The sequence below is a fragment of the Eumetopias jubatus genome, unplaced genomic scaffold (genome assembly GCF_037043125.1).
Source record: "Eumetopias jubatus isolate StellerSeaLion01/CBP00866 unplaced genomic scaffold, mEumJub1_p1.0 scaffold_14, whole genome shotgun sequence".
Lineage (NCBI taxonomy): Eukaryota > Metazoa > Chordata > Mammalia > Carnivora > Otariidae > Eumetopias > Eumetopias jubatus.
This window is the reverse complement of record NW_028274820.1, coordinates 56,259,648-56,274,036: the sequence shown is the minus strand read 5'-3', so window position 1 is coordinate 56,274,036 and position 14,389 is coordinate 56,259,648. Positions and strand designations below refer to the sequence as shown.

General features: G+C 41.0%; 1 protein-coding gene across 1 annotated transcript; it reads left to right on the top strand.

Moving 5' to 3' along the window:
- Positions 1–6,302: 6,302 nt before the first annotated feature.
- Positions 6,303–14,100, top strand: TOMM7 (translocase of outer mitochondrial membrane 7). Its single transcript, XM_028119383.2, has 3 exons — positions 6,303–6,469; positions 9,401–9,449; positions 13,881–14,100. Exons 1-3 carry the CDS (start codon positions 6,367–6,369, stop codon positions 13,894–13,896), a joined length of 168 nt encoding a protein of 55 aa, XP_027975184.1. The 5' UTR covers positions 6,303–6,366; the 3' UTR covers positions 13,897–14,100.
- Positions 14,101–14,389: the final 289 nt, after the last annotated feature.

The following is a 14,389-nucleotide window of genomic DNA, read 5'->3' as shown; positions in this document are numbered from 1 at the left end:
ACTGAGCCACCCAGGCGCCCCTGGGATTTCTCTCTCTTCCAAATTCCTATATCAATGTTTTGTCTGCCCTGCACATTTTGCTTTTTTTTTTTTTTTAAGATTTTATTTATTTGTCAGAGAGAGAGAGAGAAAGAGCACAAGCAGGGGGAGTGACCGGCAGAGGGAGAAGCACGCCCCCCGCTGAGCCGGGAGCCCGATGTAGAACTCGATCCCAGGACCCTGGGATCATGACCTGAGCCGAAGGCAGATGCTTAACCGACTGAGCCACCCAGGCGCCCCCACATTTTGCTCTTAACCCATATTCACTTGTCTTATCAAGGGTATGCATACTCCATCCCCAAATAAGATTACCAACTCCTTGTGGAGAGTGGCTAAGTATGTACGTTTTCTGAAATTCCCTTTTTGTGGCAGAGTCTTATACTAGAGTGATGGCCCAGTGAAGCTTTTTTTTTTTTTAATTCTTGTTTTTAAAAAAGATTTATTTATTTTAGGGAGAGAGAGACAGAGAGAGAGAACGCATGGAGTGGGGGGCAGAGGGAGAGGGAGAGAGGGAATCTCAAGCAGACTCTGTGCTGAGCATGGAGCCCATTGCAGGGGCTCAATCTCACGATCCTGAGATTATGACCTGAGCTGAAATCAAGAGTCAGTTGCTTAACCGACTGAGCCACCTAGGTGCCCCAAATATTGATATATCTTAAAATATAACATTTCTGGAAAACAAGATACATGATAAAAAATTGTTTTTCTTTTTTCTTTTGGCTCATACATTTGACTGTGTTTTGGAAAACAGGCTCTATTTTCCTGGTAACCATGGTCAATTATTTAGGTTTTCTGATATGTTATCAACTGGTTCCTGAGGTTCTCATTTTGAGTAAGTTATGGAGTTGGATTCAAATCCTGGCAGGTCACATCTCAGAGCTGTACGACTTCTATCCTACATTCTTTTCTTCATAGCAAGAGATGTTCGTTAGCTTCCCTCCAGTACAAAGCACTGTATTTAGATCTAATGGAGACAAAGTGTAAAACATATTCCTCCAGGAGCTTACACTCTATTGCATGTTGCATCAGTGTGTCCCTTGACCATTTTATGGCTGCCTATGTAGTAGGTGCAGCCAGTTCTCAGGAGGCTCCTCATAGGTAGCCTTAGAATTAGAGAAAAAACTTCTGGAAAAGATTGATCTTTGAATCTGAAGGCAGTAAGAATGAGGAAGCAAACAACAAACAAACAGTAATAGCTTATTTTTTATTAAATCTTCACTAGACACTATATTTGAGCCATCTTGTCTCTCATATTATCTTTGCAACAACTGATTAAGGTGGGCACTCTCCTGACGCTCTTTTGCAGATGAGATAAGAGATGTGATGGTGATCGCACAGTGTGTGACAGAGCCAGGATTCAAGGGCAGAGCTTGTGGCCCCTGGGTCCTTATGTTTAATTTTGACTCGATGTTATTGTTTTTCCAAAAATTAGTCACATGGACAAGTCACTTATTAATATTCTTGTCTTCTCTAACTAGACCATAAAATCTTTAAGTGGATGGCTGTGCCTTATTTTCTTTTCTCCGCACATAATTATCCATAGCAGGGGTTACTGCACACTGTCTGTACTCAATATGCCAGAAAAATATATGGAAAAATGCATAAAAAAACAATTATGGCTTGTAAATGTGACGTAAGACTTTGCTATTCAGATTTGAAATTTAGCAAACCAACTATGTACCAGGCAGTGTGAGGGGGTACAAGAGCATGAGCTTTGGAAGACAAGAAATGAGGTTGTGAAATGCCTTGCCCAGGGAGGTACCCAAAACATGGTACTTAGTTAGTACATTTATACTCTCGGATTTAATTTTTCTCACACACAACCCAATTAGGTGGTGTATTCATCCGCGCAGGCTGCCATAACAGAACACCACAGATTGGGCAGCTTAAACAACACATTTATTTTCTCACAGTTCTGGAGGCTCCACCTCCCAGATCAAGGTGCAGACAGGCGAGGCTTCTCTTCCTGGCTTACGGATAGCCCCTTCTCTCTGTGTCCTCATGTGGCCTTTCCTCACGCTTGCACGTGGAGAGAGAGCTCTGGCATCTTTTTCTCTTAGAAGGACACCAGCCCTATCAGATGAGGACCCTACACTTGACCTCCTTAAAGGTCTTACCTCCAAACTCCTTCACTAGGGTTGAGGCTTCAACATAGGAATTTTGGGGGGATACAGTTCAGTCCAGGATGATAGTTACTGTTCCCATTTTACTACTGTGGAGATAGATATTCCAAGGAATGACCCTGGTCTTCCAGGAAGCCTGGCTGTGCTGTCAGATATATCTTGACGACCCACATTTCCATAGGTTTCTCCCTCCTTGCAACAAAAAAAGCTCAACCATCTAATCCTTTCTGGAGGTTTTTTTGTTTGTTTCTTTCCCCCTAAGAGAAGTCAGTAGAATCTTTTCTTTGGATGGTGCTGGTGAAACCCTGACAGTTTTTCCCCCTTATTTTCTTACCTTTATGTCTTCACCACTCTTCTGTTATTCTATAATTGGCTGAGGCCACAGGGGATACAATGTAATTGATTAGTTCCACTTTCCTCTACATCACAGAACAGGAACCACGACATAGTCAGGCTTACCAACTTTGAAACAGTGCTGGGAATGGAAGGTTGTTTGGCATACAACAAACTCTGGGTGGCAATGTCTTGTTTCCCTCTCACCAGAAAACATGTTATTCTTAATCTGAGGACTGTGATATCGTTATAATTCAATATTCTCTACTTCATGGCTTCTGCCTACTTACGACTTCTACTGCTTCATGTCATCCATTCTCTCTGTCTTACCAGCTTCAGTCAAATTATTTCTTTCCATCTTGAGTTCAAATATCACTTAGAGAGGATCTGATCTGGTTCAGCCAGTCAGCATTCCTTTAGGTTACTGGTCATCCCTTTAGGTTTGGTCTAATCATATGTGTTGCTGCAGTACAATGGAAAGAGTCCTATCACAGCTTGAGGAAAATATTCTTTGTGAATAGACAATGGCTTTTTTTTCTAGTATTGTGTTTATGTCTCTTCTATAAGGCAGTCTAGTGTTATGGTTGACATTTAAGTTCTGGATTAAGAGTGTCTGGGTTTAGACCCTCCTTCTATCACTTACCAGCTATCTGAACTTGGGGAAATTTACTTCACTTCCCTCTGCCTCAACTTCCTTATCTATAAAATGAGAATGAAAATATAGCCTCATAGAGCTGTGAGGATTCAATGAGTTAAGGCATGTGAGCACTTAGCCCAGTGCATGCACAAAGTAAGTGCCTGGTAAGTATTAGCTATCATCCACGTGGAGCCCAACGTGGGACTCGAACTCATGACCCTGAGATTGAAACCTGAGCTGAGATCAAGAGTCAGACGCTTAACCAACTGAGCTACCCAGGTTCCCAAGTTATCATTTCTAATTGATTGTCTGAGTAGTCTTGCTCACTAGCAAGGAGAAAATGAGTTCTTTTGCTAAGGATATCTCTAATTGTAAATTTACAAATAAGCATTTATTTATTTATTTATTTAAAGATTTTATTTCTTTATTTGACAGAGAGAGATAGCGAGAGCAGGATCATAAGCAAGGGGGAGTGGGAGAGGGAGAAGCAGGCTTCCTGCTGAGCAGGGAGCCTGATGCCAGGGCTCGATCCCAGGACCCTGGGACCATGACCTGAGCGGAAGGCAGCCGCTTAACCAACTGAACCACCCAGGTACCCCTACAAATAAGCATTTTAGATATGCACTCTGTGGCTGATTAAGCAGCATGATTAACTAAGGCTATTAGGTCCTGATGAAATTCATTCACCAATTCTACAAGTGTTTATAAATACAGTCATTGGGAATATAAGATTAATGAGACAGAGTTTCTGCCTATAATCTACTTGGGGAGATAGGCATTTAAATAATAATAAATCAACTCAAAAGTGGCAGTACAGAAAAACAGAGTGTTCGACTTGCCCTAGACAGGAGCAGGAGCAAGTTAAAGGAAATTGCATTTTAGAGGAGATACTCGACTGGCTCTTAAGAAAGAAAAGGGTGGGGTGCCTGGGTGGCTCAGTTGTTAAGCGTCTGCCTTCGGCTCAGGTCATGGTCCCAGGGTCCTGGGATTGAGCCCCACATCGGGCTCCCTGCTCAGCAGGAAGCCTGCTTCTCCCTCTCCCACTTCCCCTGCTGTGTTTCCTCTCTTGCTGTGTCTCTCTCTGCCAAATAAATAAATAAAACCTTTAAAAAAAGAGAAAAGGGCGTGGGGAAGCATGTCTGGCAGAGGTAACAGCAGAGATGGGAGATAATATGATACTTTCAAGGACCACGTAGGTCGTGCAATGGATCGTTAATCTTTTAAAGGCAATGAGGAGTCCTTGGAGGGTTTTATTTTGTTTTAAAATCTACCTTTATTGTTTTTTCTTTTGATAAGTCATATGTGCACATTATGAAGAGCAATTGACACACCACAGAGATATATACATGGAAACTGAAGATTTCCAATAATTCCTTCCCTGTCCCCTGAAATGATTATTACTACAAAGAGTTTGGAGTCTATTTCTCTGTTTTTCTTTCTCTCTATGCACATAGTAACAAATAGTTGGTGATTATTATTATAATAGGAGAGGAATCTCTTATCTGTGCTTTTTATGTATCTTGTAATGATTTAGTACTGAAGTTTTGCAGCAGGATATTAAGTTTGGAGGGAAAACTGGAGGGGCCAAGGCTGAAGAAAAGGAGTCAATCTCTACCTCAATAGATAAAGTTGAGTTTCTATACCTATAAACACTCATCAAGGCCAGCTAAGTTCCATGCTCTCTATGAAATTTTTTTCTGATCATCTCAGCTCACAGTGCTAGTTCTCCCCTTCTAAAATTAATCTACCTTCCCATCATATGTTGTGTATAACTTTATTATGGAACTTAGCACATTCACATTGCATTGGAATCATCTATTTACTCTTGTCTTTTCCACTCAAACATGAAATTCTTAAGGGCAATCTTCTATCTCTAGTTCCTAGCATAGTGTAACACTCAATGTATGTTTGATGAAGGCAAATGACTGGTTTTGTTCAGCTCAACTGACAGAAATGTATCTTTACTAGGCATTTGGATAAAAAGATTAGAAACAGTTTCCTTATCTGTAAAATGTATATGTGGATGTGTATATATATATGTATGTATATGTTGTAGTTCTCATTTTACAGATATAGCAGTCACAGGTTATTAGCATGAAGATGAGCTAAGTACAGGAATAGCCATAAAGCCAGGGGAAATTTTCAGGTGCCACTGGGCACCTTCCGATTTTGACAGAAAATGTTATAATGTATCTCGGGGATAATCCAGGAAAACCTTCAGGGGCAAGGCCTCAGAAATCTCTTACAGCCTTAGAAATCAAGAAGTCCTAGCTAGGATCAAAAGCTCAAATAACAACAGTGGTCAGGCAGTTAATGAATCAAAAGTTGGGAATGCTGGTTACACGTTAGAATCACCTGGGAAACTTTAATGGCAAACCAATGGCCAGGTCCTACCGGTAAGAAATCAGAATTTCTAGGATTATGTCCCCAGCCTTCGTATGTCTTTAAATCTCCTCAGGTGAGTCTAACGTGAAGCCGGGGGTGAGAACTACTGCAATTCTAAACGAATGAGGACAAATGGGTGAACAGGTGTGTCATTTCCCTCTTACTCCTGTTGATTGTTGCAAAGGGATCTGCCAGCTTTGTAAAAGTACAGATTTCCAAGTGTAATTTTCCAAACTCTAAAATGTTGGCAAGTAATTTATAATGTTAAAACAAATAAGAAAAACAACCAAACACCGCGGGAGTCAAAGAAAACATGGATAGGGGCCCTACTGGGCACCAGTTCGTAATCTCCCTTGTAGTTCAGCCTTCGCTTGAAGAAACCAACTGATAGAGGTTAAGTAACTTGTCCAAGATTACAAAGCAAGTCAGTTTGAGTCAGGACTAAAACACAGAATTTAACGTTCCTCCTGTGTCAGGCGAGGAACACTTGGAGGTGCACTTTAAAAAAACGGGTAAGACTGTGGGAGGAGAAAGGGCGTTTCAGGCTGAAGGAAGCTCCAGCGCACTGCCTTCAGTATCCCACAATCATCAAAAACAGGGGATTCCTAAAACGTAAGGAAAGACGAGACTCTGAGCAGGGTGAACCAGACACGCACGCGCCGTCCGCAGGTGGCGCCGTAGAGGGGAGAGGCAGGTCGGGACGGGCGGTGAATTACGACCTCTGCTGGCGACGCTCACGACTCCTGCCGTAAATGCCGTGTTCGGCGCGTGCGCATCTCTTTTCTTTTTCGGCTTCCCTACGCGGCAGCTGGTATTGAGAGTCCTCGCTAAGCCGCCGGGGCCGTCGCCATGGTGAAGCTGAGCAAAGAGGCCAAGCAGAGGCTGCAGCAGCTTTTTAAGGGCGGCCAGTTTGCTATCCGCTGGGGCTTTATTCCTCTCGTGATTTACCTGGGTCAGTAGGAGAAGAACCTGGGAGGAGCCGGGAGGGAAGGGTGTGCGGAGGCCTCGTCTCCATTTTTGGCTTTCTAGGGCTGGAGAGCGAGACCCGACCACGCGATGCACGTCCCTTGATGTAGTCTAGTCAGTGGGGTCGGTCTAACCTGAGTTCGAGTTCTTGGTCTCTGCTGTTTTTTGTGGTCTTTAATAAGTCACGTAATCCTTCCCATTCTGTTTTTCCATCTGTAAAATGGAGGTGACCTACCTTTGAGAATTGTTGAGAGAGTTAGACGACCTGATGTATTTGAAAGCGACTCATTCACTCTGTCACTAGGTGGGTTTTCGGGGATATTTGTCCTCACCTCTTCAGGTGGTCGTAGGTGGAAAGAGGCCTGTAGATTTCGTGAGTATGCCACTGTCTTGAAGTATGATTATGACATTAGTTGTTGGATTTCTGTGCTTCTCAGCTGTACAATGAAGGGTTTGGATGATTTTTGTTATAGATCCCATATTATAGGTGAGGAAATCGAGTCATAGAGAAATTTCGTTCCTTGCTGAAGGCTACACAGCTGTTAAGTGGGGAGCTTTGAATTCAAGTAATGGGACATCAAGGCCCATACTCTTAAGCACTATGCCATGCCCTACCGCAAAGATTTGTAAGTGCTCAGGCAAATATTTTCACCTAAGGCTGCACGTTGGGACTTTATCCTATTTCTTGCCTTGAGTAGTTTTTTTCTTTAAATTGAAGCATAGTTGACACACAATGTTTCAGGTGTACAGAGGAAAGGAAAAAGCCCCAGCTCTGTCAGTTGGGCATAAAGCTTGAAATTTTCTAAAACTCAGTTTCACACTTTTAAAACCCTTTGGTTTTAACAAGGTGCTGCTTCCTATTTATTTTAGGTGTCATGCAGCGTTCAAGATAAAGTACAGTCACTCTCGGTCTTGACGGAGCCTTTGATTTGGCTGGATGTTTTCCAGGTCGCTGTGGCTCCGATTTCCCCATGAAATGCAAGCCAACTGATAATCTGGGGATACTTCAGTATAAGGACTTAGAAATATCTTTTTCCTATCTATTTAAAATGCTTTTTTTAAAAAAGCATTATTCTCCCAGATCTTAGCAACTTTGTGTAGGTGTCCAGGATTAGAGCACATAATTATGATAGCCTGCTCTTACAGGCTATGTTGCCCCTTCTCCCTCTCCCCTCCTCAAGCTTTCACATCATGGTAGAAGGGCCCAGTTTAGCTAGTCAAACACTAGATCTAGCTCTCCTTTTAACCAAGAAAGATATGGGGACTTTGATCCTTCCCCTTCTTTATGCCCCCCTTTTCCGTTGTGTCTGTGGGAAGCGGGGGGAGGTCCTTTTTTTAGCCTACCCTTGCCTTCTTGGTCCCTCTGGTTTCTTTGCTGCTCTATTAATTCTTTACATCTACCTTTCCCTCCTTCTCCCTTTTTGTGATTCCTTTTCTACAGCCGCAAAGCAGAAGGGTGTAGCTGGTTGCTACATTCTGTGTATCAAGGGCTCTGGTTTGAAGAGAATGTTCCCCCCCCACCCCACCCCACCCCACCCCGCCCCCAGAGTTTATTTTTCTCTTTGCGCACATTGGCTGTATTCTCTTTCTTAGGAATACCATTATGGTGATTTTTCACCCTAGCTTCCAACTCGGGTTGAGAGTAATGTTAGAGCTATTTTTTAGTACTTCTTCCTTGTTAATAATTGTTTATTTCTTTTCACGTCCTAGAAATTTAATTTTGTGTCTAACCTACTTCCCAGGTAGTTTCTTTTTCTTCTCCACCTCAGCTCTCACAAAAACCTACAACTGGATTGAATTTCTTGTATAATTTAGGTTCATACATAACTTTTAGGGCTTCAGGGAGTACGTGGGGATATAGTGGTATAAAGTAGAACAGATGGTAACATGATAAAAAATCTGTTTGGACATTGATTAACACAAGATTTTAATGAATCACCTCTTGGAAGACCATTCTCCATGGTGTCTTGAATTTCTATGAATCCTGTGAGCAAAGGTTCTGACCACCCTTTGTTCCATAGTATCTTTTTAAGGATGTTTGTGAAGTGAACAGCCTTGGAAAATAGTATTTCCTTTTAGAGCAAAGGGGAGACAGTGCTCACTGCCCATTAAAAAAGACTGGTTCTCTAAACTCAGGGTTCATCTAAAAATGATGACATTCTGACTGTAGTTAACTGCTGGGAGTAATAAACTCTCCTTTGTTTCTGACTCAGGATCTTGTGTCTTCTGCCAGCATCTGTGAAACGGGCAGCCTACTCTGTTGTCTTGAAAATGGAGTAAAATTTCATACCCCCACAGTTCTTGATGCTAACTAATTTTAATCAATCAGCAAATTAGCATATATGTTACCCAGTTAGTTAATAAATATATTTTAAGTGGTAAAAGGCTTATTTAATCATACTTGTAATAAAAGTGTTGACTTAATTAGGTTGTTAAACAATAACTTGGTTTTTTTTTTCCACTCTTTTTTTCTTCCAGTTTTTGATTGCTTTATAAAAAGAGGTTTGTAGGGGATAAAATAAGATATCCTTAATTGTTTTTTAAAAATGTAGTTTTTAAAAAAATCTTTTTGCTCTTTGTAGTCTTTTATCCAGTATGATTTAGTAGTTGTGTCATCTTTTTTTCTGGGTAATAACTAAGAGTGAAAGTACATGCTAAGGGCTATAGTTCTAATTGTGTATATAATAAGAATAAGGTTATTTGTCCTCCCTACTGATGAGTCCTGGACATAATCTCATACTCTAGTTAAAATTCAAGACTGATCTGTAGCACACAGGTAAATTTAGATGGTGTTAGTAGATGATTCTAGCTACCCTAGGTTGATTTGAAAAGAAAAGAAAGTCTTGATAAATGTTTTGTCTGCTAGGGTTTTAATTAACTGTTTATTCTCTTTCTCCTCCTTCCCCTTCTCCCCCAGGGTTCAAGAGGGGTGCAGATCCTGGAATGCCTGAACCAACTGTTTTGAGGTACTGCTCTTACAAATAAATATTTCAGGGCAAATGTTCATCTATTAGTGCTGAATCACTGGGAAGCAGAAGAGTCCTAGTGGTAGGCATTGTAACGGAACTGTACTAGTCAGTATGGTTTTGGGCTGTTGGGAAACTGCAGCAGTTTGCAGACCAGTGTAGCTTGTGTTACCAGGTAATTGCTTTCTCTCCCCTTTCTAATTTGCATTTACTGTACCATGTTATAACCATAATGAAACATATTTACAAGAAAAACAACAAATTTATCATCCTACCACTTTGAAAGGTGAATGAACTCTTTTTAAAAAATTACCCATATTTCTGTTTTATCTTCATTCAGATAAATATAGCCTTTTAGATCATTTAAACAAGAACATGTAGGATTTTGTTTTCTTCACTAAAATTACAGTTGATATCCCATATATTTTTAACTTGTTGATTACTTAGGTTTTTCAGTAGTTTACATAACAGTATAGTGAACATTTTTAGATGGATTTTGTAGGTTTTGATTTATTTCCTTAAGATAAATTCTTATGGGAGTAATAAGTCAAAGTGTATGAACATTTATGACCCTGAAAACGCATTGTCAAATTTCTTTCTCAGAAACAGTCTTGCCAGTGTTAGATAAGCACTTCTGGAAACTTCACACACACACACACACTCACACTCGTACACACACTATACATAGTCATATACTCGCAAGTGTACGTATATATGTATACTTGTGAAAGCTGTATGTGTACGTATGTGCATATACATATATATAAAGGCAGAATCTGGACAGGTAGGTTTGCTCTTCAGGAGGTACTGATGCTTGGGGCACGATGATGACCGGGACTTGCACAGGTTCTGTGTGATTTCATCTTGATCCTCTGTCTTACAGACCTTTCTTGTGGATTGCCCTAATAGACTTTGCCCTGGGTATTCTGGGTTTTCTGTTTCTTCAGACTCCTAACTCTGAGCCACTTTTTCCCTAGAATGGGCAGAAAGTAATAGTAGTATCTATAACAGTTATCTGCGATGGGTTAGCCACTCTTTTAGGTGCTTTATATACAGTATCTCTAATTGTCACTTCAGTACTTCAGAGCAGGTCACGAAGTCGGTAGGTGGTGGAATATATCTGTCTCCAAAGCCTACACTCTTTCCACTGGTCGTGTGGGCTCCCCCAGATAATCTTACCTTTTTTCTTAGCACAGTGCCATCTAATAGGAATTTCCTTCACCCCCTCTGCCTTACTGGCCTCTCCTTTCTGAGAGGAAGGGGTTTTTCTTCTCATAAGTTTCCACTGTATGTGCCCTCGATTTGTCCATTTCTAAACTTTATTTTTAAGTAGTATCTACACCCAATCTGGGCTTGAGCTTACAACCCCAAGATCAAGAGTCGCACACTCTACTGACTGAGCCAGCCATGTTGTCCCCCAATTTGTCCATTTCTGAAGTTCCTTTCTTTTTCCCTGATAAAGTTCTTCAGTAAATGGTCTTCACTCACTGCTTCTTTCTTCACTTTCCTCTCCCTTTAGCCATTTATGGTGCGGCTTCTAAAAACTGCTTTCAGAGATCTCTAGTAAGTTCCTTTTCTCTTAGCCTCTCCCTTTTGAATTGTAAAATGGGGACTTGAGGTTATGTATCTGCTATTTACTAGCTGATTGACCTCAGAGCAGTTATTTTCATAGGGAAATCTTTAGAAAACATCAGAGAAGGGACTACCTGGTCAAGCAATGTGAACGTTTTCCAAGTACTGGAAATTATTATCAAACACCTTTTCCCAAAAGGCCATTAGCCTTTCTAGAGTGAAGTGTTTCCTCTTTTATAAGTTGGGTATAATATCTACTTCATAAAGTTTTCGTGAGGATTGGGTAAGAGTATCGTATATCAAGTATAATGAGTACTCGGCAAGTAATATGTGAGCAGTAAACTGTTAATAGTAATTTTTAATCTTCTCTGTGTCATCTTCACCTCGCTTTTTTTTTTTTTTTTTTAAAGATTTTATTTATTTATTTGACAGAGAGACACAGCGAGAGAGGGAACACAAGCAGGGGGAGTGGGGGAGGGAGAAGCAGGCTTCCCGCGGAGCAGGGAGCCCGATGCAGGGCTCGATCCCAGGACCCTGGGATCATGACCTGAGCCGAAGGCAGATGCTTAACGACTGAGCCACCCAGGCGCCCTTCACCTCACTTGTTTCTCCTGTGAGAACTTGCTCCAGCTGCAAGCTACTGTATGCTAATCCCAGAACAAACTGTATATTTTTGTGCCTTTCTCCCAGTGCTCGTGCTCCCTTAGCCTGGAATGCTCTTTCCCTTGTTCCCACTTGATGAAAAACCATGTCTAGAAAAGCCCAATCTCAAATGTCATCCCTTCCTTAAATCTTTTCCCCCTTCTCGTAGCTGAAACCTCTCTAGTTTTTGTGTTCCCATAATACTCGTTTGTGTGCATCGTTCTCTGCCTTATATTGTGCTTGTTGCTTATTTACATTACATTATATCCTGTGAGCACCTAAAGTAGCTGCCAGCAAGAGTTGAATTAACTTAATTAAATGATTCTGACCTTTTTGGACAGGAATTAATACAGCACTGCATCTTGTGGTAGGACTTTTAGACTGGATCTGCAAGGTGGAGAATAGCATTTTTTGTGCCGAGGTGGGAATAGAATGTGCCCTTCTGTTGTAGTTCTTTACTTCTTTTTGGCTTCAGTTATCCCACCAAGCGTTGACCCTTCAACGTTGCAGTCTGGATGGAGCAGCCACCCCCAGCTTTTTCATTTCTTCACAACATGTCTTCTTAGTGCTGCTCTCCTCTCTGGTGCTCCTTCATTCTTTTCTGTCATTAGGGGCATCTTCTGGTTTCCTTCCAGGGCTATTTGCAATTTAGGGAAGAGTAATACTTATCTGAATCTAGTTCATGATGTACTGGTCTGCTTCCCTTGCTAAGTTGTTGGGTTTCTGGGGATTAGGACCAGATTGGTCTTAGCGTCCTCTTTCACCCAGGTAGTGCGCTATCAGTGGTCAGCAGATGTTGGTTGATGTCAGTCCATATACAAAATGCAGTACTTGAGTGAACACGGAGCAGTACTTAGTAAAACATTATTTAGGCAAAATATATGAACACTGAGGTAAACTAAGAGAATACTTGTTCACATTATCTGTGTAAGGCCAAGGAAGACCTCCTTTTCTCTTTATTTTGGATGCTCATTACCACTGAGGAGGCCTTAATAGATGAATATTTCATTTTTATATCTTAACTCTATGCAAAAATACTTGGCATTTAATGGGAAATTTTAATACACTTTTGGTGAAAATTGGAAATGGATGCTGGGCTTTTTCCCAGGCAAAGCAAATACTTAAAAACAAAAACAAAAAAAACTTCAGAGAATGTTCAAGTTATCATTTTGTAATGCAATTTTATGTGACATGTTACTGGAAACCACATTTTTTTTTTTAAAGATTTATTTGAGAGAGCGAGAATGAGAGAGAGAGCACATGAGAGGGGGAAGGGTCAGAGGGAGAAGCAGACTCCCCGCTGAGCAGGGAGCCCGATGCAGGACTTGATCCCAGGACTCCAGGATCATGACCCGAGCCGAAGGCAGTCGCTTAACCAACTGAGCCACCCAGGCGCCCGGAAACCACATTTTTCATCAGCAAGACTTAGAAATAAAACACCTCTTGTCTTCCTCCAGAATCCTGTTGCTTAGTCAGGAAATGGTTTAGGAATTTGGGCTAGTAAGTGGCTGGAATGTTCGAGGTAAGAGTTGAGGCTGAAATGAAGACTAATAATTGCTCCTGGGATGGGTGTGTTGTAATGGTTAAGAGCACCTGGGTCAGGGGCCGCCTGGGTGTCTCAGTCAGTTCAGCGTCTGACTCTTGATCTCATCTCAGGGTCATGAGTTCAAGCCCCACGTTGGGCTCCACACTGGGCATGGACCCTACTTAAAAAAGGGGGGGGCACCTGGGTCATACCATTCTGCCACTTAAGATGGGTAACCATGTCAAAGCCTTGGTTTCATCCATGTATTTAAAATAAAAGTCATAATTGGGAGTTGGGAACTTTCTACACGGTAGTGACCCATAGAAAGCATTCGGTAAATGGTATTTTCAGCTTTACTATGTGGTATCTAATAATGATACGGTTTTATATTGTGGGTTCATCAGTCCTTCATGTTAATGAAAATCATTAAAATCATTTATCTTTTGACAGACCTCAACTTACATTTTCCTTTTTGTTTACAGTAGGTAACCACACTCAAGAGTAACAAATCTGTATTTCTTTAAATATATATCTCTTAATTTTTTTTGCTCAATGAGATTGAGCCTTGTCTTATAGTATCTCTGAATTTGATGAGTAAACACAAACGTAAATGTATAAAATCTAGTTCTTAAACTATGTTTAAGTTTTTACTTTGGGGTTTAATTTATTTCTCCTCTTCACAAACATTTTAGCTTACTTTGGGGATAAAGGTCATCTGGATTTGGAAGCAATCAATGGACAGGAACAACATGGAAGGTGTGCGCTCTGGCTGGGATAAGAGATGGGACGTCGTTCAGACATTCACCAGTTGAATGGCACAGGGCTCTTCTCAGATGAATCTGTGGCAGAGTGGAACCTCTCCTGACTTATTTATCATAGACTGTACCAAAATAAATGTTTTTAACAGTGTTATGTCTTGAGTCCTTTTTGAATCAAACATAATGGGCTATTAGGTAAAAATTTAGCCTTTTGTACTTTTTCAAAGCAGTGTATATATATATGCCTAGATGCTACCTTAAAAAATAGAACTTTCGAGTTAATTCTTGGCCATTCACTTAAGTGGATTCCGCTTCCTTTTGCATTGAATTGGTAATTTCCCCTGGGATTTTCTAAGGTAGTAAAAGTAGAGACAGTTCTCAGTTTGTGGTGAACTGGCCCTTTTTGCATGTCATTGGAGTAAAGTTGTCACTGAAAGAAATGG

Coding starts and splice junctions, on each gene's coding strand:
- TOMM7 (XM_028119383.2), top strand. CDS start 6,367: ATGGTGAAGCTGAGCAAAGAGGCCAAGCAGAGGCTGCAGCAGCTTTTT. Junction 6,470..9,400: donor TCCTCTCGTGATTTACCTGG/GTCAGTAGGAGA, acceptor CTTCTCCCCCAG/GGTTCAAGAGGGGTGCAGAT.